Source organism: Hyla sarda, chromosome 3 (genome assembly GCF_029499605.1).
Source record: "Hyla sarda isolate aHylSar1 chromosome 3, aHylSar1.hap1, whole genome shotgun sequence".
Taxonomy (NCBI): Eukaryota; Metazoa; Chordata; class Amphibia; order Anura; family Hylidae; genus Hyla; species Hyla sarda.
The window spans coordinates 240,156,573-240,181,511 of NC_079191.1; the positions used below are offsets into that span (position 1 = coordinate 240,156,573).

At 42.9% G+C, this 24,939-nt stretch overlaps 1 protein-coding gene across 7 annotated transcripts in view; it reads right to left on the minus strand.

Annotated features, from left to right (window-relative positions):
• CDK19 (cyclin dependent kinase 19) overlaps positions 1–24,939 on the minus strand; it is a 438,492-nt gene that overhangs the window by 206,060 nt on the left and 207,493 nt on the right. For all 7 annotated transcript variants that reach the window (XM_056566332.1, XM_056566331.1, XM_056566326.1 and 4 more), the window contains one exon: positions 14,309–14,366. In XM_056566332.1, the coding sequence (XP_056422307.1) occupies positions 14,309–14,366 (58 nt within the window). The remainder of the gene's footprint in view (positions 1–14,308; positions 14,367–24,939) is intronic.

The window sequence follows — 24,939 nt, forward strand, 5'->3', positions numbered from 1 at the left end:
CATCTCTGTCCATTTTAGAACTGTCCAGAGTAGGAGAAAATCCCCATAGCAGACATATGCTGCTCTGGACAGTTCCTAAAATGGACAGAGATGTCAGCAGAGAGCACTGTAGTCATGATGTCAGCAGAGAGCTCTGTGTTCCAAAAAGAAAATAATTTCCTATGTAGTATTCAGCAGCTAATAAGTACTGGAAGGATTAAGATGTTTTAATAGAAGTAATTTACAAATCCGTTTAACTTTCTGGCACCAGTTGATTTAAAAAAAAAAAAGTTTTCCACCGGAGTACCCCTTTAAGTGTCCAATGTTAATTACTCTCATAGTTTTCTTCTATTTATTTAGTTATGTATTTATTTTTGTTAGATTTCCTTTGGAACCTTATTAACATTTTTCAAATATTACTTCAACAATTCACATGAAATATAAAGTACACTCCAGGCTATTGCATGCATTGTTTGGCCAGAATAGTTCATTTTAACTTATTAAAAAAAAACTCTTGTTTTTTTCCATTAGTTTATTTTCCCTCACCTTCTAAAGGCTATATCTCTTTATTTTTCCATCAGCAGTTCTGATGAAAACTTGCTTTTTTCAGGGCCAGGTGTACTTTCTTGCCCTTTACTTGGAGTCCTACACAGACTGGAACATTTTGCTGATGGCTCTTACATTATTTTGGGTGGTGACTTTGACCTCTTCTTTGGGCCTCATCTTGATTCCTCTACTGGTAAGTGGTCTGTCTTAACATGTGCACTGCGTAAACTTAAGAAAGAGTTGGTGATCTTGAGACTGGTGGATTTGAAGAGGACACTTTACCTGGGGACTTGGGACTACAGCTATCATTCCCTAGCACAAAAATCTTATGACCACTTAGACCACCTCTTTGCTTCCCATACACTTTTAGATTGGCACCCTGAAAGCTCTGTATATGTATTTCTTTGGTCAGGCCATGCCCCTGTATATGGTTCCCTGCAGGATTTTGCAGCTCCTCCCAAGGGTACCTCCTGGGGGTTAAATAATGATCCATGTGTCTGGATGAAGTAATATATGTGGTAGAGACGCTTAACTTAACTTCTGTTAACATTCTGCAGATCATACCCCTGTAGATCATACCCCAATTCTGATTCAATGGAAAGGCTTAAAGGGGTACTCCGACCCTAGACATCTTATAGGGTATAAGATTTCTGATCATGGTGGGCCCACCGCTGGGACCGTTCGCGCCCGCGCCCCCCCCCCCCCCCCCCCCCCCGAGGTCTCCCTGCAGCACCAAGCGTTCGTTTAGAATATAGGCTGCTGCACCGGAGGGTTATGACGTCCTCGCGACATCCTCGTAACATCACGGCCCCTCAATGCAAGTCTATGGGAGGGGGCATGGTGTCACGAGGGGGTGTGGCAGTGACATCTGCACCCCCGCGATCAGACATCTTATCCCCTATCCTTTGGGGATAAGATGTCTAGGGGCGGAGTACCCCTTTAAGGCATTTCTTAAAGGAGTACTCCGGTGAGTTTTTTTTAACCCTATGTGCCCGGGCTGCCAAGCGAAACAAAACAAACTTTAACTCACCTTCCTACGTTTCCCCGTTGCACTGATATCGATGTCCCGTTCCCCGACTTCTTCTGCTTCCTGTAAGTCGAAGAGTCACGTGAGGCTCCGCGTATCACCGGCTGCAGCAGTGTCCCCCTGCGATACACTGAGCGTCACATGACTCTTCGACTTACAGGAAGCGGAAGAAGTCGGGGACCGGAGAACAGGACACCGATATCAGAGTAACGGGGGAACGTAGGAAGGTGAGTTAAAGTTTGATTGTTTCGCTTGGCAGCCCGGGAACAGAGGGTTAAAGAAAAAACGCATTGGAGTACTTCTTTAAGAGGTATTGTTATCTCAGGAGAGAACTTTCTTAGCAAACTCTGGACACATTTGTCCTCCCTGTCGGACAAAGAAACCGCTAACAAATCAACCCCCATGCCCACTCTGCAAGAGGAGATTTTAGACATCAGATTCTTGCACTTCTGGACATACAATCTTTGTGTCTTCACAATAGAATTAGAACAGGGTTACTATGAGTATGGGACACATGTGAGAAATAGTTAGCTAGAATATTGCATCCCAAATTGCCCCAAACCAAGTTATTCTTCTTTACCATCTGATCAAATGTCCGATGCATACAACCTCTGACATTCTGGACAAGGATCATTCTTAGTACAAACAACTGTTCAATTTACAACCAGCACCTCCTACTTCTGGGCCCAGTTCTTCTCCAGGCACAGACAAATTCTTGAGACCCTAAATGCTGAGTCTATAGGTGCCCCTATCCCTCCCCAGTCTTTACAGGCTCACATTACAGTCACACCAAAACAAGGGAAACACTCGTCCTATGAGAATTACCGTCCCATCTTTCTCACTAATGTAGACATGAACATTTATATTAAAGGTGTTGGCCCTCCGGCTCAGTCCTCTTATTAATAAATTAATCAACATAGAGCAGGACAGGTTTGTCCATGATCATGAGGTCAGAGCTAATATGATAAATTCTCTCACATGATTAATGTTCTACTTCCACTTGCATGGTTTGTCAGGGTGAAAGTTTTGAAAGTAGATTTCCTTCCTAAATTTCTTTTCATTTTCCTAAATCTACTGTTGACTGTCCCTAGTTACTATTTCTCAAGTTAACATCAGATAGCATCTAATTTTGTATGGCATGGTAGGAAGCCTGTCTCAAACATTCTCTTCTTATTGCACTCAAAATGTCTTCTGGTGTTGGTCTCTCAGATTTTGGCATTCACCACAGGGCATAAGCATTCTAAACCTCTTCCAAAATGCCACTAAATTGTGTGTTGATAGCCCATCACGTTGTCATGAAGAACAGCATGGCGCAAGTCGGATACCTGTACATTTTTAAGGCAGCACCTGTTTTCCCAAGGAGAAAGTGTTGGTGGCTATTGTCTATTGTCCACCATCTATTGTCTTTGTAACTACACTGGAGCCATGAGACAGATTATTCCTAGACTGTGAGATTTCGTGATCCTCCTACTGGCTTGACATGGGTTGATGCCCTTAACTACATAATGTTCCTAGAAGTGCTTAAATCAGATGAATATAATTCTACTGCCCAATTTACAGCACCTTGGACCTCGTGGATACAGTTCAACTCCTCTCCAGTTCTGCCCTCATGGGCATCCATGGGGTTGCTTTCTTTCGACTAACTCTTCTTCCTTCTAAACAGGTGTGGGTTTTCTTGTTGCTTCCCCCTTCCAGTTCTGAGTCACATTGTTCACTTTGTCTTCTTCTATGCTGCTTTGGCTGCAGGGGGTTCCCCCCATACCCCTTTTCCCTCCCCTCATTCCTTTATGCTTTTCTTATTTTTCAGTAATTGTTTTCTTTGTTTGGGGAATCAGGGCCATTAATACTAAGCAATGACACCTTTTACCATAAAATCTTGGTGAAATTCAAATTGCCTTATTCTAACCTTTACAAAAAAACAAATTCTGCGAAGGCTAATTTTTGTGACATGATATGTAGTTTTTATTAGTACCATTTTGGCTTAGATGGAACTTTTTACTCGCTTTTTAATCATTTATTTCTGATATGGGATGTAAATGTTATATTTTAATAGTTTGGAAAATTCTGCATGCATCCATATCAAATATGTTGTTACTTTATTTATTTTTCTTATTTTAAAAATAGGAAAAGGGAATGATTTGAATTTTTATTGGGTGTTTTTTTAATATTTGTAAAAAAAATGTTATACTTGTTATACTCGCTATAGGGGACTTAAATAAGCAATCTTTGGATTGCTTATACTGATCAATGCAAAGCTATTGCATTACATTGATCAGTTAGACTGGGGCTCTGCAGCTAATTAAGGCATGCACAGAGGACTTCAAAAGGTCTTCAGCTGCCATATTAACTGATCAGTAACCTGAAATCACTCTGCAGGGGTGCCGATCATACACCCAGCCAGCAACAGTCATTTAGCCATTTAAATGCCACAACAAACATTGATTGCAGCATTTAAGAGGGTAAATGAGTGATATTAGCCTGATCACTGATAATCAGTCATTAACAATGTGTGCCAACTGTTAATAGCAGCCAGCACCTGCTGTCTATGAAGTGATCTCAGCTCCTGAGCTGATGGCGCACATGATGTAACTGCATGTCATGTGTATCCAAAGAGTTAATGGCATCTATTGGTTTCTATTGGTAGAAGTTTGACATAAATGGGTATTTTTGATTGCATTTTGTTCTGTGTTTTTTGGAAGACAAAGTGGCTAAAATACAACTTACAGGGTCATCAGCGCATTTGAAAATTTCTAAACTATTGAATATAATGTTATTTACTCACTGGACACCATAAATGAAAAAATAATACACAGTGTCACAATTGCCTTTTTTAATGGCACCATTTAATGTACTATATTAAGCACTGAAAACCCAGAAAACTTTTTTATTATTCCATCATCAAAGATGGGGCTTCATTTTTTTTTCCGTCTTTGGAGGGGGGTTAAAATGGCCAATTTAGGGGCCCTGAATCCAGATGTGCTTTTACTTTCTTGCTGCATTTCCCTATTCCTGAGATATAGGGGGTTTAATATTAGGTTAGCTCTGTGCTTTTTACTCAATAGTCAGACAGGTGTGTGAACTTTATGCAAAATAGTGTGTGAATGCTAAGTAAAGGGGGTGTGATTTAGAACCTGTGATACCACAATCCAGAACTTAAAGGGGTACTCCAGCGCCAAGACATCTTATCCCCTAACCAATGGATAGGGGATAAGATGCCTGATTGCAGCGGTCCCGCCACTGGGGACCCCCGTGATCTTCCACGCCGCACCCCATTAGAATCAGTCCCGGAGCGTGTTCGCTTTGGGTCTGATTACTGGCGATCATGGGGATGGAGCATAGTGACATCAGGGCTCTGTCCCCGTGTGATGTCACGCTCCGCCCCCTCAATGCAAGCCTATGGGAGGGGGCTCGGCAGCTGTCAAAGGACTTGCATTGAGGGGGCGGAGCATGACATCAAATGGGGGCGGAGCCGTGACATCACTATGCTCCGTCCTCGTGGTCGAGATGGACTCAGCCTAAGGACCTCCAGTGGTTCCGGAAGCCGCTAAAGGTGGGTGCTGCATGGTACATCCCGGTAGACCCCCGTGATCTGACATCTTATCCCCTATCCTTTGGATAGGGGATAAGATGTCTAGGGGCAGAGGACCCCTTTAATTCACCACCTCTCAGCTTCCTAATCACACCCTCTGTGAGTCCAGCATGTACACCCCATTTTGAAAAAAAAAATCTTGTGTGTCAGACAATTCAGTAAAGAATGTACAAATAGTCAACTAAAATACTGGACAGTGTAGGAAAAAAGTAAAAATGTCTTTGAAATCAGGGCACCTGAGGCTATAAAATTATATAATTAAAAAAAAGATATTTATTCATAAAAAAGTTCTGTGATAGACAAGCTTTGCTTTGATGTAATTTGTATATTAGTAATGTTTTATTTTTATGATATTGTTAAATTTATTATTAATTTTTTTTTTTTTTAAAGAGAAATGGACAAGCTGTTCACCCACACAAAACATCAGTATACTGAGTTAGGGTACTTTCACACGTGCGGATTTTCACAGCATATTTAGCTGCAGATCCGCTGGTGAAGGCCCCGCTGTATGCTGGCTTTATATGTGCCTGCTGCTAGCGGCAATACGCCGCTACGAGCAGACACAGTGCAGTGATGTGCGCGGCGTACTTGCACATCGCAGCCGCTCTCCCTGCTCTGAGCTAGGCAGAGAGCTCCCGCAATGTGCGAGTATACTGTGCCTCGCACATCGCAGTGTGTCTGCTGGTAGTGGCGTATTGTCGCTACGGGCAGGCACATGTAAAGCCAGCAGAGAGCGGGCCTTCACCAGCGGATTTGCAGCGTAAAATACGCTGCAAATCCGCATGTGTGAATGTACTCTTATAGTGTGGCTGAATAGCTTTAACTCCTTAAAGAGTACCTGTCATCAACAAAAACTTTTAATATGTTGTTCATAATCATTAGTGAAGAGATATTGTAATATATCTTCATTAAAAAATATTAATATTAATACCAGTTTTTTCATTTTATACTTTTGGCCACTAGGGGTCTCTCTTCTATGCCTGGTCTGCAGGCAGCTTCCTATGCTTTTCATAGTAAGTGTACAGCTTTTAGGACTAATGCTGAAAGGGCTCTGGTCCTTCCACAGGAAGTTCAGTACTCTCAGCTCAGGATTTTCTCCCAGCCTGGAGCAGTACTGAGAGCTACAAGCCTGCACATGCCTCTCATATAACAGAGGCCAGTCACCTCTCCCTCCCCCCTGCTCTGTGTTCTCCCTGCCCCTCACCACACGTTATCTTATACATTGTATTATCTCACTGCACTCCCTGCTCTGTGCCCCCCCCCCCCCCGACATTCATCTTAATTACTGCCTCTATAATTGCTCCCACCGCCCCTGGTTCTCAGCATTGACTTTTTAGTGCAGAGAGACACAGGAGAGAGAGAGACAGAGGCTGCCGTCCCTCCCCTGTACTTAGTCTGTATGCACAGCTGTTGGCTGTCTGGGCATGCTGGGAGTTGTAGTTTTGTAACAGCTGGAGGTACCCTAGTTGGGAAACACTGCTGCAGAGGGAGAGCAGCATACAGGAAGACTGGCAGAAGCAGAGTCCCGGCCAGGCTTCATGTGACATCATGCCTGCCGGGACCCGCCTCCTTCCACCCCTCAGAAAGACAGTGCTCCTGAGCTAAAGAAGAGAGATAAAAAAAAAGGTATTTCCACAGCGTTTTAAACCTAAATAAACACAGGGATAGGCATAGTTAGAGTAAGGGACAGATGGGGAGGGGGATCAGGGAAAGTTTAGTTGATGACAGGTGCTCTTTAAGGACCAAGCTCATTTTGACCTTAAGGACCAGGACAATTTTCATTTTTTTGCACTTTTGTTTTTTCCTCCTTTCCTTCTAAAAAATCATACCGCTTTAAATTTTGCACCTACAAACCCATATAAGGACTTTCATTCAATAACAAAATCTACTGAAAACCCCAAAAAATCTAAATTCTCTTTTGGGGGCTTCTGTTTTTACACAGTGGAATTTTCTGTAAAAATGACATCTGATCTTCATTCTGTAGGTCCATATGGTTACAATTTATATAGGTTTTATTTTATTTTCTACTTTTAAAAAATCCTAACTACATGCACCAAAATTAGTATGTTAAAAATTGTCATCGTCTGACCCCTATAACTTTTTATTTTTCTGTATAAAGGGCTATTTGAGGGCTAATTTTTTTTTCTGTGGTCTGTAGTTTTTATCAGTACCATTTTTGTTTTTAAGGGACTTTTTGATTGCTTTTTATTATTTTTTTATGGTATATGAAGTGATCAAAACTGCACAATTTTGGACATTGGTATTTTTTTATGTGTACGCCATCGACCGTGCGGTTTAGCTAACCTTATATTTTAATAGTTCAGACATTTACGCACGCGGTGGTACTTCACATGATTATTTGAAATTTAATATACATTATTATGTTTAAAAAAAATGGGAAAAGGTGGGATGATTTCCACTTTTGATAGGGAAGAGGTTAATTCACTTTTACTAACTTTTATTTTTACACTTTATATTAAATTTTTTTAGCCCCCACAGGATGACAAAGAGGCAGATGAGGACCCTCTTGTTGCCCAGTAAGCTGATCGGGACATGGCGATTTTGTCACGATAGTCCCGATCAGCTCTGCTGGGCTGCCGGGAAAATTTTAGTTTCATTTTAGATGCCGGCGTCTAAAGGGAAAATTTTAGTTACATTTTAGATGCCGGCATCTAAAGGGTTAAAGGGGTACTCCGGTGGAAAACTTCTTTTTTTTTTTTTTTTTTTATCAACTGGTGCCAGAAAGTTAAACAGATTTGTAAATTAGGCAATATAGAAGAAGAGCGGAGAGGCTCCTGCGGAAAGTTTCACTACAATGACCCGGGCAACTCAAACTAACACCTGTACCCAAGGTGTTTGAAAAGGGAGTACTAGACAAAAAGAATTTTTGAGGCTCAAGGTCTTTGGATAAGGAACATACTTGTTGGTTAAGATATATGAAATATTTATTAATTAATTACTATCAACTGGTAGTCCAGGATCACAGGGCCCTTGTAAATCCACGGAATCAGAAGATTCATAAAAAATATAAAATCATAAAATTCATATGTATATTCATAAAATATAATTATATATATCTATAGATGTATAAGACCACTGAAAAGGGTAGCAGCTATTTTAAATCGGCACTCTGGATAGTATTTGTATATAGATAATGTCCATCAAAGTGCCAGTGCAGTCCTGAAAATATATATCACAGTCTATCACACTTCTAAATGTCCTTTTAAGACAGTAAAGTGGCAGATGAATAATATTCAGGTGTCTGTGGCTCCAGACTTAGATGTCGCTCTGTATGTTATATAGAGCAATCCTAGGATGCTGTATTCCACAGCGGTAAATTCAAACTATGCGCATAGTGTTTGAGAAAGGTTTAGCTCACCGGTCCTGATGCAATTCTCGGGAGGTAACTTTACCGTTCCTTGCTTGTCCTCAGCGATGTCAGGCAGCCGTCTGTCCCCGCTCTCTGGACTGAGAGCGCACCGCTGGAGTCTCTGCCGACTCCTATTTGCGCGATGTTAGCAGATGGTGGGCGATAGATACAGGGGCTGCTGCGCTTGCAAGACAGGTAATCCAGGTGGCATCCTCGTGTAGAGAGCGCGCGCTCCCGGTCTCTGACCGCGCGCTCAGAAATGTCCGTGTGATAGCCGGTAATTGCTCTGGACTGCAAATGATGATAGTGGTCTCATACGTCTCTTAGGGGGGGTCGCCGGACGCATTTCAGCACCCACTAGGTGCTTTCTTCAGCGGCTTAAATATATATGTACTGGGGGTCTCAGAGTGTATCTTATATAGGGTTGAGCTCCACCCTCTGTTCTGATGTCATGCCAGAGTTGTAAACATTATAGTATCTCACATATTTATGAATGACTATGTGTTCGGTGAGTCAGATTAAAGGGGAACACTTACTCTATGTGAATTAGACACAACAAATGAAAAAAAATACAGACAAAGATAAATAACATAAAATAAAGAAATATGAAAAAAAGGAGCACTTATTCAGCACTCAAAAATCTATACATATAGAAATGGAAATATATGTAGAAAATGAAGAATAAAATATATAAATAGGTAGTGTGATACGAAAAATAGTAAATGGGATATATAACATCAATGCCAGAATGCATCAAAATGCATACCGTATATACTCGAGTATAAGCCGACCCGAGTATAAGCCGAGACCCCTAATTTCAACCCAAAATCCCAGGAAAAGTTATTGACTCGAGTATAAGCCTAGGGTGGGAAATACCTCATCCCCCCCTGTCATCATCCAGACCCGTCATTAACATCCTCATCATCATCCCCTTGTCATCATCCCACACATCCCCCCTTCATCATCCCCTTATCATCCCGCACATCCCCCCTTCATCATCCCCTTATCATCCCACACATCCCCCCTATCATCCCCTTATCATCCCGCACATCCCCCCTTCATCATCCCCTTATCATCCCACACATCCCCCCTTCATCATCCCCTTATCATCCCGCACATCCCCCCTTCATCATCCCCTTATCATCCCACACATCCCCCCTTCATCATCCCCTTGTAATCATCCCCCCCCCCTTCATCATCCCCACCCCCCTTCATCATCCCCACACCCCCCCTTCATCATCCTCTTCTCATCATTCGCCCTCAGTGGTCTTCAACCTGCGGACCTCCAGAGGTTTCAAAACTACAACTCCCAGCAAGCCCGGGCAGCCATCGGCTGTCCGGGCTTGCTGGGAGTTGTAGTTTTGAAACCTCCGGAGGTCCGCAGGTTGAAGACCACTGCGGCCTTCAACATCATCCAGCCCCCTCTCACCCCCTTTAGTTCTGAGTACTCACCTCCGCTCGGCGCTGGTCCGGTCCTGCAGGACTGTCCGGTGAGGAGGTGGTCCGGTGAGGAGGTGGTCCGGGCTGCTATCTTCACCGGGGGCGCCTCTTCTCCGCGCTTCCGGCCCGGAATAGATGCGTTGCCTTGACAATGACGCAAATGACGCACCTCTGCGTCGTTGTCACGGCAACGTGACTATTCTGAGGCCGGGCCCGAAGCGCTTAGAAGAGGCCTCCCCGGTGAAGTTAGCAGCCCGGAACCACTATCCCACCGGACCACCTCCTCACCGGACAGTCCTGCAGGACCGGACCAGCGCCGAGCGGAGGTGAGTACTCAGAACTAAAGGGGGTGAGAGGGGGCTGGATGATGTTGAAGGCCGCAGTGGTCTTCAACCTGCGGACCTCCGGAGGTTTCAAAACTACAACTCCCAGCAAGCCCGGACAGCCGATGGCTGCCCGGGCTTGCTGGGAGTTGTAGTTTTGAAACCTCTGGAGGTCCGCAGGTTGAAGACCACTGCGGGTGGGGGAGTTCACTCGAGTATAAGCCGAGGGGGGTGTTTTCAGCACGAAAAATCGTGCTGAAAAACTCGGCTTATACTCGAGTATATACGGTATGTATAATTAAATAAATATATGTGCGTAAATATGGGAGGATATGACAGATATTAAAATTGTTCATACTGATAACCACCGATATAAATCAATAAAAATTGATAGCTGAATAGTTTTAGAGCCTCAGACTATTCTTAACTAATATTTTAATTTTAATATTCATAAAATGCACCCATAGAGATAAAAGTGTAAATATGAATAATTAATATAAAATAGTGCACTAGATGGAACATGAATAAAATATGTGTGTCCAAAATGTGGAGAAATGGGGAGTGGGACCCTCCTAGGACCGATCGGCGTGCTGGAAAACAACAGCCAAACGTCGAAGGGTCGTTAGAGGGGCCCACCCCCTGGGGGTCTTCTTCTACCTAATCTTGAAAACCGAACAGCTCCAGATCGTTATTGAGGCCTTTCGGGGCTAAGGAGCCAAATTCAAAAATCTTCCGTGATTCTGCCCTTGACATTTTAGATATAAAATTACCTCCTCTCCAGTCTTGTTTTATAATAACCTAAAATATGTGGCACTACTGAAAATAAAACAAGACTGGAGAGGAGGTAATTTTATATCTAAAATGTCGAGGGCAGAATCACGGAAGATTTTTGAATTTGGCTCCTTAGCCCCGAAAGGCCTCAATAACGATCTGGAGCTGTTCGGTTTTCAAGATTAGGTAGAAGAAGACCCCCAGGGGGTGGGCCCCTCTAACGACCCTTCGACGTTTGGCTGTTGTTTTCCAGCACGCCGATCGATCCTAGGAGGGTCCCACTCCCCATTTCTCCACATTTTGGACACACATTTTATTCATGTTCCATCTAGTGCACTATTTTATATTAATTATTCATATTTACATTTTTATCTCTATGGGTGCATTTTATGAATATTAAAATTAAAATATTAGTTCAGAATAGTCTGAGGCTCTAAAACTATTCAGCTATCAATTTTTATTGATTTATATCGGTTGGCTATCAGTATGAACAATTTTAATATCTGTAATATCCTCCCATATTTACGCACATATATTTATTTAATTATACATATGCATTTTGATATTTCTGGCATTGATGTTATATATCCCATTTACTATTTTTCGTATCACACTACCTATTTATATATTTTATTCTTCATTTTCTACATATATTTCCATTTCTATATGTATAGATTTTTGAGTGCTGAATAAGTGCTCCTTTTTTCATATTTCTTTATTTTATTTTATTTATCTTTGTCTGTATTTTTGTTCATTTGTTGTGTCTAATTCACATAGAGTAAGTGTACCCCTTTAATCTGACTCACAGAACACATAGTCATTCATAACGATGTGAGATACTATAATGTTTACAACTCTGGCATGACATCAGAACAGAGGGTGGAGCTCAACCCTATATAAGATACACTCTGAGACCCCCAGTACATATATATTTAAGCCGCTGAAGAAAGCACCTAGTTGGTGCTTAAACGCGTCCGGCGACCCCCCCCTAAGAGACGTATGAGACCACTATGATCATTTGCAGTCCAGAGCAATTACCGGCTATCACACGGACATTTCTGAGCGCGCGGTCAGAGACCGGGAGCGCGCGCTCTCTACACGAGGATGCCACCTGGATTACCTGTCTTGCAAGCGCAGCAGCCCCTGTATCTATCACCCACCATCTGCTAACATTGCGCGAATAGGAGTCGGCAGAGACTCCAGCGGTGCGCTCTCAGGCCAGAGAGCGGGGACAGACGGCTGCCTGACATCGCTGAGGACAAGCAAGGAACGGTAAAGTTACCTCCCGAGAATTGCATCAGGACCGGTGAGCTAAACCTTTCTCAAACACTATGCGCATAGTTTGAATTTACCGCTGTGGAATACAGCATCCTAGGATTGCTCTATATAACATACAGAGCGACATCTAAGTCTGGAGCCACAGACACCTGAATATTATTCAACTGCCACTTTATTGTCTTAAAAGGACATTTATAAGTGTGATAGACTGTGATATATATTTTCAGGACTGCACTGGCACTTTGATGGACATTATCTATATACAAATACTATCCAGAGTGCCGATTTGAAATAGCTGCTACCCTTTTCAGTGGTCTTATACATCTATAGATATACATAATTTTATTTTATGAATATACATATGAATTTTATGATTTTATATTTTTTATGAATCTTCTGATTCCGTGGATTTACAAGGGCACTGTGATCCCAGACTATCAGTTGATAGTAATTAATTAATAAATATTTCATATATCTTAACCAACAAGTATGTTCCTTATCCAAAGACCTTGAGCCTAAAAAATTCTTTTTGTCTAGATTTGTAAATTACTTCTATTAAGAAATCTTAAACCTTCCAGTACTTATTATCTGCTGAATACTACAGAGGAAATTCTTTTCTTTTTGGAGCACAGTGCTCTCTGCTGACATCTCTGTCCATTTTAGGAACTGACCAGAGCAGCATATGTTTGCTATGGGGATTTTCTCCTACTCTGGACAGTTCTTAAAATGGACAGAGATGTCAGCAGAGAGCACTGTGGTTGTGATGTCAGCACAGAGCTCTGTGTTCCAAAAAGAAAATAATTTCTTCTGTAGTATTCAGCAGCTAATAAGTACTGGAAGGTTTAAGATTTTTTAATAGAAGTAATTTACAAATCTGTTTAACTTTTTGGCACCAGTTGATTTACAGAAAAAAAAACAAAAGTTTTCTACCGGAGTACCCCTTTGATGGCAGGCATCAGCCCGATGCGGTGCCCACCATTAGCTGTGCGTCCTGGCTGCCTATAGCAACTGGGACCCACTGGGTTTAAACCTTTCTCCACTCGAGAGAATGGTTTAAACCCTGTTAACGGTCCTTAAGTACCAGGACGTCAGGGCGTACCTGTACACCCTGTGTCCTGGACGGGTTAAAAGAAAGTCCTTCGTTACAGCAATCAATGCAGTCTTTGAAAAGTTATGTGTCTTCTTTCTTGTAGATGTATTGCACAGCTCTACACAAGGGAGGTGGAGAGCTAGCTCGCCGAGCTCCCCTGCCTCCTCCATATTGCCCATCCGTCTAGCTCCCATAACGAATATGCTAACAGCTGCCAAAGAGTGAGAGCTCTGCTCTCTGAACAGAGCGCAGGTGCCGCTGCCTTGCTACACCTAGAAGGCAGGTTGTAGTACAGAAGTACAGGAGTACCACAGGGCAAACACTAGAGGCCTTCATTAGGACCTTGGCTTCAATGTAAACTGAAACTGCTGATCATGTTGTGAAGAGAGGGCCTATTAGGTGATAGATTGAGCACCCCCCTCTACATAACAACTCAAATGTTAAATAGCCAAGAGCAGAGTTATCTACATTTCCAGGTACTGCCGCACTGTTAGCTATAGTAAGCAGCAGACATTGGCTCTGCATGGAGTGGACTGAGTTCTTGATCCCACTCCATCCATGCTTACCTGACTTACAAAATATAGAATAAGGTAATTGTGAGGTAATCCCTTTAGTATGTAAAATGGACCTACTTGCTCATTTTCTAAGATTTAATTATTTGAATGTTATATATAAATGTACTAATCCTGAACACTGGTTCTTCTTGATGTCATCTAGTTAGATTAGAATTTGAATTTTAGACATACAATATATTTAGGGAAAAAAAACTAATATAGAAGCTATATTTTATTATTTAATCTGTGGTTAGTATTTTTTTTTAATGAAAGATTAATCTTAATCACAGACAGCCATGTTTAAAGCAGAAATCACATGTATTTATGTTAATTTTATTTACCTATTTTGACTCTTCCTCTCTCAGGACCTTCCCCCATAACCAGGATGTTTGCTGGTTTCTGTAAAACATAACATTTAATTAAATCTTATTTTAGCCCTTTTTACCTTAAATCCATAATAGAAGGAAAGATGTTATTTTCTTTTTATAACATATTTAAAAAGTTGATTTAATAAAAAAATAATTATAATTAAAATAGGAATATGTACATTTCCCAAACTTACATCTAATCACAGAGATATTTTATCTCATAAAAATAATCCCTTCCTCATAATACCTGGGTTTATGGGGAAAAAAAGGCTTGGCAGTTGTGCTGTTATTCCTGCACTCATTAGACACTACACTATCTGCTGATCAGCATATGAAACACAATCCCTTCTGAGAAATAGAAGGTAAAAAGCCAGGGAACAGTGAAGCTATAAGGAAGGTGAAGATGTCCTTCTGTACTACAGGAAGAGCAAGAAGGTAAAAAAAACAAAAAAAAAACGTGTGCAGAGTACAGGAAATCACATACACAGGAGATAAACACCTGCAGGATGGCCATGCCACTATATGCTTACAGGGGCATTTCAACAGGCAACTACTAAAAGTGACTAATCCTATGGAATTTAAATCTTTGCAAATAATTATTAACAATCAGAAAAAGTCATTTAAAGACTGTTTAGATAATATTGAGATAAGCAGAATTTTTTCTTACAATCATATAATGTACACTAAAATATCCTTGGTAATGCACAGCTGCCAACGATCATGCACCTGAATCCACTCTATATCCAGGGTTTAAGAAGTTTCACAGGTTCATGCCCCCATACAGTATAACTTATTTGTAAATATAGTTTCTTTCAAACTAGATTTCTGGTCACAGAAAGCTCCATCATATATTCCATAGTTTTGTAGCATATTGAACTGCTGCCATTATTGTCTAATAGAAGCTATGTATTCCACATATACAGAACACTCTGGCTGCTAGAACACCTATACATTACCTGTTTAGAATACTCAATACTTTGGTAATGACATAATAAGAATATGGCAGATGTTATTTTTAATGTGTTCAATCTGCCTGAATGGAAAGACAATTGGATTGTATTTGAATATTAACCCCTTAAAGGACATCTGCAGCGTTACAAACACTTATCCCCTATCTTCAAGATAAGGGATAAGTGTTTGATCGCGGGGGTTCCGAACGCTGGGGCCCCCGGCGATCTCCTGTACAGGGCCGTGGCTCTCCCGTGCAGGGGGCGTGCCAGCCGCAGCATGACGTTGCGGCCAGCACGCCTCCTCCATACATCTCTATGGGAGAGGCGGGGAGGCAGCATTCGTGCCTCCCCGCATCCCCCATAGAACTATATGGGGAGGAGGCGGGGCATCACCGTCGACCTCTAGGTCGACACTATGCGCCTTAGCGCTCACCATGAGCGCTTATGGCGGCGGCCCAGTTAGGGAGATCGAGGGGGGGGGGTCCCAGCGGTCGGACTCACCGCGATCAAACACTTATCCCCACTTTTAGTTATCATTCTACTTTATTTTGGTGGTAAATTTTCGGCATTACATGCATCCTTTCTTGGTGAAAAATCCCAAAATTTGATGAAAAATTTGAAAATTTTGCATTTTTCTAACTTTGAAGCTCTCTGCTTGTAAGCAAAATGGATATTCCAAATAATTTTTTTTTTATTCACATATACAATATGTCTACTTTATGTTTACATCATAAAATTGACGTGTTTTTACTTTTGGAAGACATCAGAGGGCTTCAAAGTTCAGCAGCAATTATCCAATTTTTCACAAAATTTTCAAACTCACTATTTTTCAGGGACCAGTTCAGGTTTGAAGTGGATTTGAAGGGTCTTCATATTAGAAATACCCCACAAATGACCCCATTATAAAAATGGCACCCCCCAAAGTATTCAAAATGACATTCTGTCAGTGTTTTAACCCTTTAGGTGTTTCACAGGAATAGCAGCAAAGTGAAGGAGAATATTCACAATCTCCATTTTTTACAATCGCATGTTCTTGTAGACCCAATTTTTGAATTTTTACAAGGAGTAAAAGGAGAAAATTTATAGTTAAATTTGTAGCCCAATTTCTCTCGAGTAAGCACATACCTCATATGTCTATGTAAATTGTTCGGCGGGCGCAGTAGAGGGCTCAGAAGGAGCGACAAGGGGATTTTGGAGAGTACGTTTTTCTGAAATGGTTTTTGGGAGGCATGTTGCATTTAGGAAGCCCCTATGGTGCCAGAACAGCAGCAAAAAAAAAAAAAAACACATGGCATACCATTTAGGAAACTAGACGCCTTGAGGAACGTAACAAGGAATTAAGTGAGCCTTAATACCCCATAGGTGTTTCACGACTTTTGCATATGTAAAAAAAAAAAAATTTCACAAAAATGTGTGTTTCCCCCCAAATTTCACATTTTTGCAAGGGTTAAGAGCAGAAAATCCCCCCCCAAATTTGTAACCCCATCTCTTCTGAGTATGGAGGTACCCCATAAGTTGACCTGAAGTGCACTACGGGCGAACTACAATGCTCCGAAGAGAAGGAGTTATATTGGGCTTTTTGAGAGCAAATTTTGCTCAGGGGCATGTTGCATTTAGGAAGCCCCTATGGTGCCAGGACAGCAAAAAATACCCACATGGCCTACCATTTTGGAAACTAGACCCCTTGAGGAACGTAACAAGGGGTACAGTGAACATTTACCCCCCACTGGTGTCTGTCAGATCTTTGGAACAGTGGGCTGTACAAAATGTTTTATTTGCACAGGCCACTGTTCCAAAGATCTATCAGACACAGATTTTTACAAGGAGTAAAAGGAGAAAATTTATACTTAAATTTGTAGCCCAATTTCTCTCGAGTAAGCACATACCTGATATGTCTATGTAAATTGTTCGGCGGGCGCAGTAGAGGGCTCAGAAGGGAAGGAGCGACAAGGGGATTTTGGAGAGTACGTTTTTCTGAAATGGTTTTTGGGAGGCATGTTGCATTTAGGAAGCCCCTATGGTGCCAGAACAGCAAAAGAAAAACACATGGCATACCATTTTGGAAACTAGACGCCTTGAGGAACGTAACAAGGAATTAAGTGAGCCTTAATACCCCATAGGTGTTTCACGACTTTTGCATATGTAAAAAAAAAAATAAAAAAAATAAATAAAATGTGTGTTTCCCCCAAATTTCACATTTTTGCAAGGGTTAAGAGAAAATCCCCCCCAAAATTTGTAACCCCATCTCTTCTGAGTATGGAGGTACCCCATAAGTTGACCTGAAGTGCACTACGGGCGAACTACAATTCTCAGAAGAGAAGGAGTTATATTGGGCTTTTTGAGAGCAAATTTTGCCCAGGGGCATGTCACATTTAGGAAGCCCCTATGGTGCAAGGACAGCAAAAAATACCCACATGGCCTACCATTTTGGAAACTAGACCCCTTGAGGAACGTAACAAGGGGTACAGTGAGCATTTACCCCCCACTGGTGTCTGTCAGATCTTTGGAACAAAGGGCTGTACAAAATTTTTTATTTGCACAGCCCACTGTTCCAAAGATCTGTCAGACACCAGTCGGGGGTAAATTCTCCCTGCACCCCTCATTACATTCCGTGAGGGGTGTAGTTTCCGAAATGGGGTCAAATGTGTTTTTTTTTTTTTTTTTGCGTTTGTCAAAACCGTTGTAACAATCAGCCTCCCCCCCTGTGCAAATCACCTCAAATGTACATGGTGCACTCTCCCTTCTGGGCCTTGTTGTGCGCCCCCAGAGGACTTTGCGCCCACATATGGGGTATCTCCGTAGTCGGGAGAAATTGCATTACAAATTTTGGGGGGCTTTTTTCCCTTTTACCTCTTGTCAAAATGAAAAGTATAGGGCAACACCAGCATGTTAGTGTAAAAAATTAATTTTTTTACACTAACATGCTGGTGTAGACCCCAACTTCACCTTTTCATAAGGGGTGAAAGGAGAATAAGCCCCCCAAAATTTGTTAGGCAATTTATTCCGAGTACAGCGATACCCCATATGTGGCCCTAAGCTGTTGCCTTGAAATACGACAGGGCTCGGAAGTGAGAGAGCGCCATAAGCATTTGAGGCCTGAATTAGGGATTTGAATAGGGGTGGACATAGGGGTATTCTACGCCAGTGATTCTCAAACTGGGTGCCTCCAGCTGTTGCAAAACTCCCAGCATCCTTGGACAGTCAACGGCTGTCCGGCAATACTGGGAGTTGTTGTTTTGCAACAGCTGGAGGCTCCATTTTGGAAACAGTGCCGTACCAGACGTTTTTCATTTTTATTGGGGAGGGGGGCTGTGTAGGGGTATGTGTATATGTAGTGTTTTTAGGGTACAGTCACACGGGCGGGGGATTACAGCGAGTTTCCCGCTGCGAGTTTGAGCGGCTGCGCAAAATTTGCTGCATCTCAAACTTGCAACCTGATACTCACCGTAAGCCCCCTGCCCATGTGAATGTACCCTGTACATTCACAGGGGGGGGGACCTCCAGCTGTTGCAAAACTACAACTCCCAGCATGCACAGTCTATCAGTGCATGCTGGTAGTTATAGTTTTGCAACAGCTGGAGGCACACGGGTTGGGAAACACTGAGTTAGGAAACAGACAATGTTTCCCAACCAGTGTGCCTCCAGTTGTTGCAAAACCACAACTCCCAAACATTCTCAGGCATGCTGGGAAACAGCAACTCAACTCACCTGTCGCCACCGCCACCGTCTCCACCGCTGGGCTCCGGGTCTTCAGGGACGAGGTAAGTACCGGGGCCGGGCCCCAGCACTCCCCCGTCCCCGCCGCGTCCTCCGGTCTTCCCCCTGTCCTCTCCGGACTTCCAGCGGCCGGGCAGGGCGGGAGGAAGTAACTACATGCAGGAAAATTTATACGTAAAAAATTCTCATCTTCTGACCCTGTAACTTTTTTATTTTTCCGCGTACGGGACGGTATCAGGGCTCATTTTTTGTGCAGTAATATGAAGTTTTTATCTGTACCATTTTTGTATTGATCAGACTTTTTGATCGATTTTTCTTCATGTTTTCATGATATAAAAAGTGACCAAAAACACACTATTTTGGACTTTGGAATTTTGTTGCGTGTACGCCATTGACCGTGCGGTTTAATTAACGATATATATTTTATAATTCGGACATTTCTGCATGCGGTGTTTATTTTAATTTTTATTTACACTGCTGTTTTTTTTAATGGGAAAAGGGGGGTGATTCAAACTTTTATTAGGGAAGGGGTTAAATGACCTTTATAAACTTTTTTTTTTTCACTTATTTTTTGCAGTGTTATAGCTCCCATTGGGGGCTATAACACTGCCCACACTGATCTTTTACCCTGATCCCTGCAAAGCCATAGCTTTGCATGGATCATTGTTATAGGTGGTCGATTGCTCAAGCCTGTATCTCAGGCTTGGAGCAATCAAACTCCAATCGGATGCGACAGAGCAAGGTAAGGGGACCTCCGCTCACGTGCTAGCTGATTGGGACATCGCGATTTTATTGCAATAGTCCAGATCAGCCCGACTGAGCTGTCGGGAAGCTTTCACTTTCATTTTAGACGCGGCAATCAACTTTAATCACAGCGTCTAAAGGGATGATAGCGCGCTGCACAACGATCGGTGCCGAACGCTATTAGCCCAGGGTCCCGGCTATCATTAGCCGCCAGGACCGACCCGGTATGACGCGGGGTCACGGCGTAACCCTGTTTTAAATACCGGGACCAGGAGTAGGGCGTACAGGTACGCCCTTAAGAGGTTAAAGTGGTACTCCGGCGCTAAGACATCTCATCCCCTATCCAAAGGGGTATCGTTCAGCCAAAGACGATCGTCCAGCCAATACCAGCGCTCCTGGGGGGTGACGAAATCACCACCTCCCCAGAGATACAGTGGGTGATTGGGGGTGTATCCTACACCCCCCATCACCATGTATCTTCGGGTCAGCAGGTCACACGTGACCCGCATCCCCGGAATCGCAGCAAATCGCAAGTGTGAATTCATGACCCCCCTGGGCATTTGCACTGGATGCCTGCTGAATGATTTCAGCAGGCATCCCGGTACGATGCACACCCGGCACGTGGCGGGGACCGGAATTCCCCATGACATATCGGTACGTCATGGGTCCTTAAGACCCAGGGTTTCGTGACGTAGCGGTATGTCAATAGTCCTGTAGGGGTTAAATTACCACAGTAGGTGTTTCTGCTGCGGAAATTCTTCCATGTGCACGGTGCAGCAGAATCCTATTGAAAACAAAGGAAATCTGCTGCAACTGAATTTCCAAACAGAATTTTTTCACCAGATTCCACTCAGAAATTCCCCTGTGCTATTAGGACAAACTCACTTAGGCTGTAGATAGGGAGGAAAGCACACAATCAACAGTTTGCATACGAGAATCACATGGCCTATATGCAAGTATAGAGAGAAAACAGAGACTGCAGACTCAAAAGTAGTACAAGTAGGAGCAGACTAGACTGTAAGGTTGCATCTGCCAGTGCCACATTTAACTCCTTGCCCTGTCTTCACTCTTGTGCCTGCTGATTGCATTAACCCCTTAAGGACCAGGCCAATTTTCGTTATTGAACTTAATTTTTTCCCCCTTGCCCATAGCTCTAATTTTTTCATCTACAGACCCATATAAGGGCATGTTTTTTGCAGGACCAACTGTACTTGGTAATGCGAAATTGAAAAAAAAAACTGAATTCAATGGGGGGGGGGGGGGGGTTCTTTTTTTTGCCATCCACAGTGTGGCACAATTAAAACCATACCAAATTTGTATGGTTTGCCTTATGTTTTACTAATTAAAAAAATTTTAAAACTTTTTAGAAAGAGTTTTTATCGGTACCATTGATCGAACTTTTTGATTGCTTTTTACTTCATTTTTTCTGGGATATTGTGTAATATAAAAAAACGCAATTCTAGGGTTTGGTCATTTTTTTACATTTAGGTCATTCATTGTAAGGGCTAAATAATGTTAGATTTTAATAGTTCATGGGATTACACAAATGGGGATACCAAATATGCCTATTTTTATTATGTGAACATATTTTTTATGTGAAAAATGAGAAAAAGTGGATAATTTAAACTTTTGATATGGAAGAGGTTAATGTATGTGGGTCAAACCTTTATCACATTTTTTTTGTTTTTTTTTTACATTTTATTACTTCCCTTTTAGGAGGAATCATCAAATTCCTGATACAGATCAATGTATTTCCATAGAACTGCACTGACCTGTGTGCTCTGCGCTGGATTGATAGAGTCTGGTCCAGCCCCTACAAAAAACTATGTGAGGGGACCTGTCTAGCTACTAGAGTGACCTTACTACCAAAGTGGGGCATACATACTCTTTCCCAACTCATTTATCTTCCCACTCTACATTGTAAACATCATTACTGTTTGGGGCCACTGTAGGTGCTGGAAAAGTGCAGAACCTAAAATGTTTGTCTGGCAGGTTCTGCAGAGACAAGTTGTGGCTAGAAGAAATTGTAATGACTGTCTGGGCTGAATGGAGAAGAAAGAAAGGTGAAGGATTCCAATGAGAAAAGACATGACCTGATGTAACTGCATTGTAATCACTTATATGGTCTGAAAAGCATATGTTGAGCTGGGATGACCACAATATTGTCACTATATGGTGATATTTTTCTTCATGTGTACAGGAATTATTGGTAATTTTGGTCTCAGCATACAGGATTTGGTCTGTAACAGTATTAAAGTGATAATTCCTCTTTGTATATGTAACGAAGCTGGATGTGGATCCTCTACCTATGTGGCTGATGACTCGGACCGTGTCAGGGAACGGAGTCTAAGGTGCCACTGGTCTTCACCAGAGCCCAACACAAGGCAGGATGGGCTTGCTGCAGCGGCAACACCCAGGTCGCTACCCCCCGACACAGCTCGACCACACAGATTACTGGGCAAGGCGAGGTACCAAAGGAAGAAGCAGTAGCGTAGTCAACGTAGCAGAAGGTCAAGGCAGGCGGCAAAGGTTCGTAGTCAAAAAACAAAACAGGAAGGTCTGGATACACGGGTACGGCCAAACAGGCAATAGAAACGCTTTCTTTCAGGCAATAGGCACTGAAGATCCAGCACGGAAGTGTGGGAAGTAAAAACAACGTATAATGTGGTATCAGGTGTATTCACTACTTATGGTCATACTGGCCCTTTAAATTTCAGAGCTCCGGCGTGCGTGCGCCCTAAGGGACGGCAACGCGCGTGCCGGAGCTGAGAGAGAGAAGGAGCGGAGCGAGGTAAGAGACAGGCCGGGATTCGCATCCCACAATGCGAATCCCGGGTTTCAAGAGGGAGACGTGAAAAGAACTTGGGATCCAAAGGGAGGAAGGCAAATGAAGAGAATAAGCCACTGGATTTAGACATTTCTTGACCTTGAAAGGACCCAAATAGAGTGGACCCAGTTTGTAACAGAGTACTTTGAAGCGGATATACTTAGATGACAACCACACCTCGTCTCCGGGTGAGTATTCAGGAGGAAGGTGCCTTTTCTTGTCCGCTTGAGATTTCATACGGGTCATGGCACGAAGAAGGGTTTTCTTCCAGATGGAGGCGAAGTTCTGTACTAGTTTATCCGCCATAGCGACACTGGAGGTAGAAGACAAGGGCAAAGGTGGACGAGGATGAAGTCCATATCCCTATGATCCCAGGGTAGTAGTTCGGCACAGTCATCTTGGCGGGCAGAAACAAAGTGGCGAAGGTAATCTCCTAAAATCTGGTTCACCCTCTCAACTTGACCATTAGATTGGGGATGATAGGCAGAGGAGAAATCCAACTTAATTTGAAGATGTGAGCAGAGTGCCCTCCAGAATTTGGAGACAAACTGGACTCCCCGGTCAGAGACAATATGTGTCGGTAATCCATGGAGACAGAAGATATGGGAAAGGAACAGTTTAGCTAGTTGAGGTGCAGATGGTAAACCAGGCAAGGGCACAAAATGAGCCATTTTAGGAAATCGTATAATAAAGTATAAGTGAGGAATCAATTTAATCAGTATTTGGTAATGCGGGTGTTACACCACTAAGCACCTCACACCTGCTGTGCACCGCAGGCATGAGTTGTACAGCCCGGACCTTATTGATTGGCTAATTGATAGCCAATCAATAAGGTCCGGGCTGAACAACTCACGCCTGCGGTGCACAGCAGGTGTGAGGTGCTTAGTGGTTTAACACCCTGGATACACACCGCATTAACAAATACTGATTAAATGTCACATATATAAGTGGCTATATGGAAGAAAGATCAAGTTTTGCATAGAGTTGGTTGTCTCGGAGACTCTGTAAAACTTGACCGAGATGGAGACGATGAGTGTGGAGATTGGGCGAATAGATGAGAATGTCATCCAAATAGACGACACCGGAGTAGAAAAGGTCCCGAAAAATGTCATTGACAAACTCCTGGAAGACTGCTGGAGCATTACATAGACCAAATGGCATTACAATGTACTCAAAATGTCCGTCTCGAGTATTAAACGCAGTCTTCCACTCTTCCCCTTCTCTTATACAAATCAAGTTATAGGCACCAAGAAGATCCAGTTTGGAGAAAATCCTGGCACCTCGCAGATGATCAAACAACTCTGAAATTAAAGGAAGGGGCTAACGTTTTTTTACTGTCATTTTATTTAGTCCTCGGTAGTCGATGCAAGGACGCAATGACCCATCTTTTTTTTTTCAAGCAGAAGAACCCGGCTCCGGCAGGAGAAGAGCATTTCGTGATAAATCCCATCTGTAGGTTCTCCTGGATGTAGGTTGACATGGCCTGGGTTTCGAGAACAGACAAGGGGTAGATTCGGCCCCTGGGAGGTGTGGTGCCAGGCAGTAAATCAATGGGACAATCGTATGGATGATGTGGAGGCAAAACTTCAGCTTGCTTTTCACTGAAGACATCATCAAAGTCCTGGAGCAATGAAGGTAAACCGGGCAGAGGACTAGACGATGGTTTTAACTTGGTCACACATATATGAATACAGTGGTTGTTGCAGTACGGACCCCAGCGAAGAACTTCTCCTGTTTTCCACACCAGCTGTGGGGCATGAAGCTGCAACCAAGGTAGGCCAAGCAAAAGAGGAGAAGTACAGTGTGGGAGTACGTAGAAGGACAAATTCTCCTTATGCTGGAATCTGATCTGCATTGACAGGGGTTCTGTGCGATATAGCACGGTACAGCCCAGTCTTTCTCCACTGACCATAGAGAAGTATAGTGGTCCTAAGAGGCGAGACACTGGCAGATGATACCTATGCACTAGGGAGGCATCAATAAAGTTCCCCGCTGAGCCAGAGTCCAGAAAAGCCAGAACGGAGATGATCTCGAGAGGGAAGATGAAGCTGAACCGTCAAGTTTAAGCGTGGAGAGGTGGAATTCACATCTAGGGAGGCCTCTCCCACGAACCCTAGGTGCGAGTGTTTCCCTGTGGCTGTGGATGCAGAGGACAATCTTTAAGGAAGTGGTCTGCACTGGCGCAGTATAGGCATAGATTTTCGGTTCATCGGTGAGTCCTTTCCTGCAGGGTCAGGCGAGACCGATCCACTTGCATAGCCTCCACTGCGGGAGGCAATATAGAAGGTTGCGGTGGTTGCTGGAAGACTGGTGCCAGACGAGGAAAGCGCCAAGGTCGTGCAGATTCCCTTTCTTGTCGTAGATCC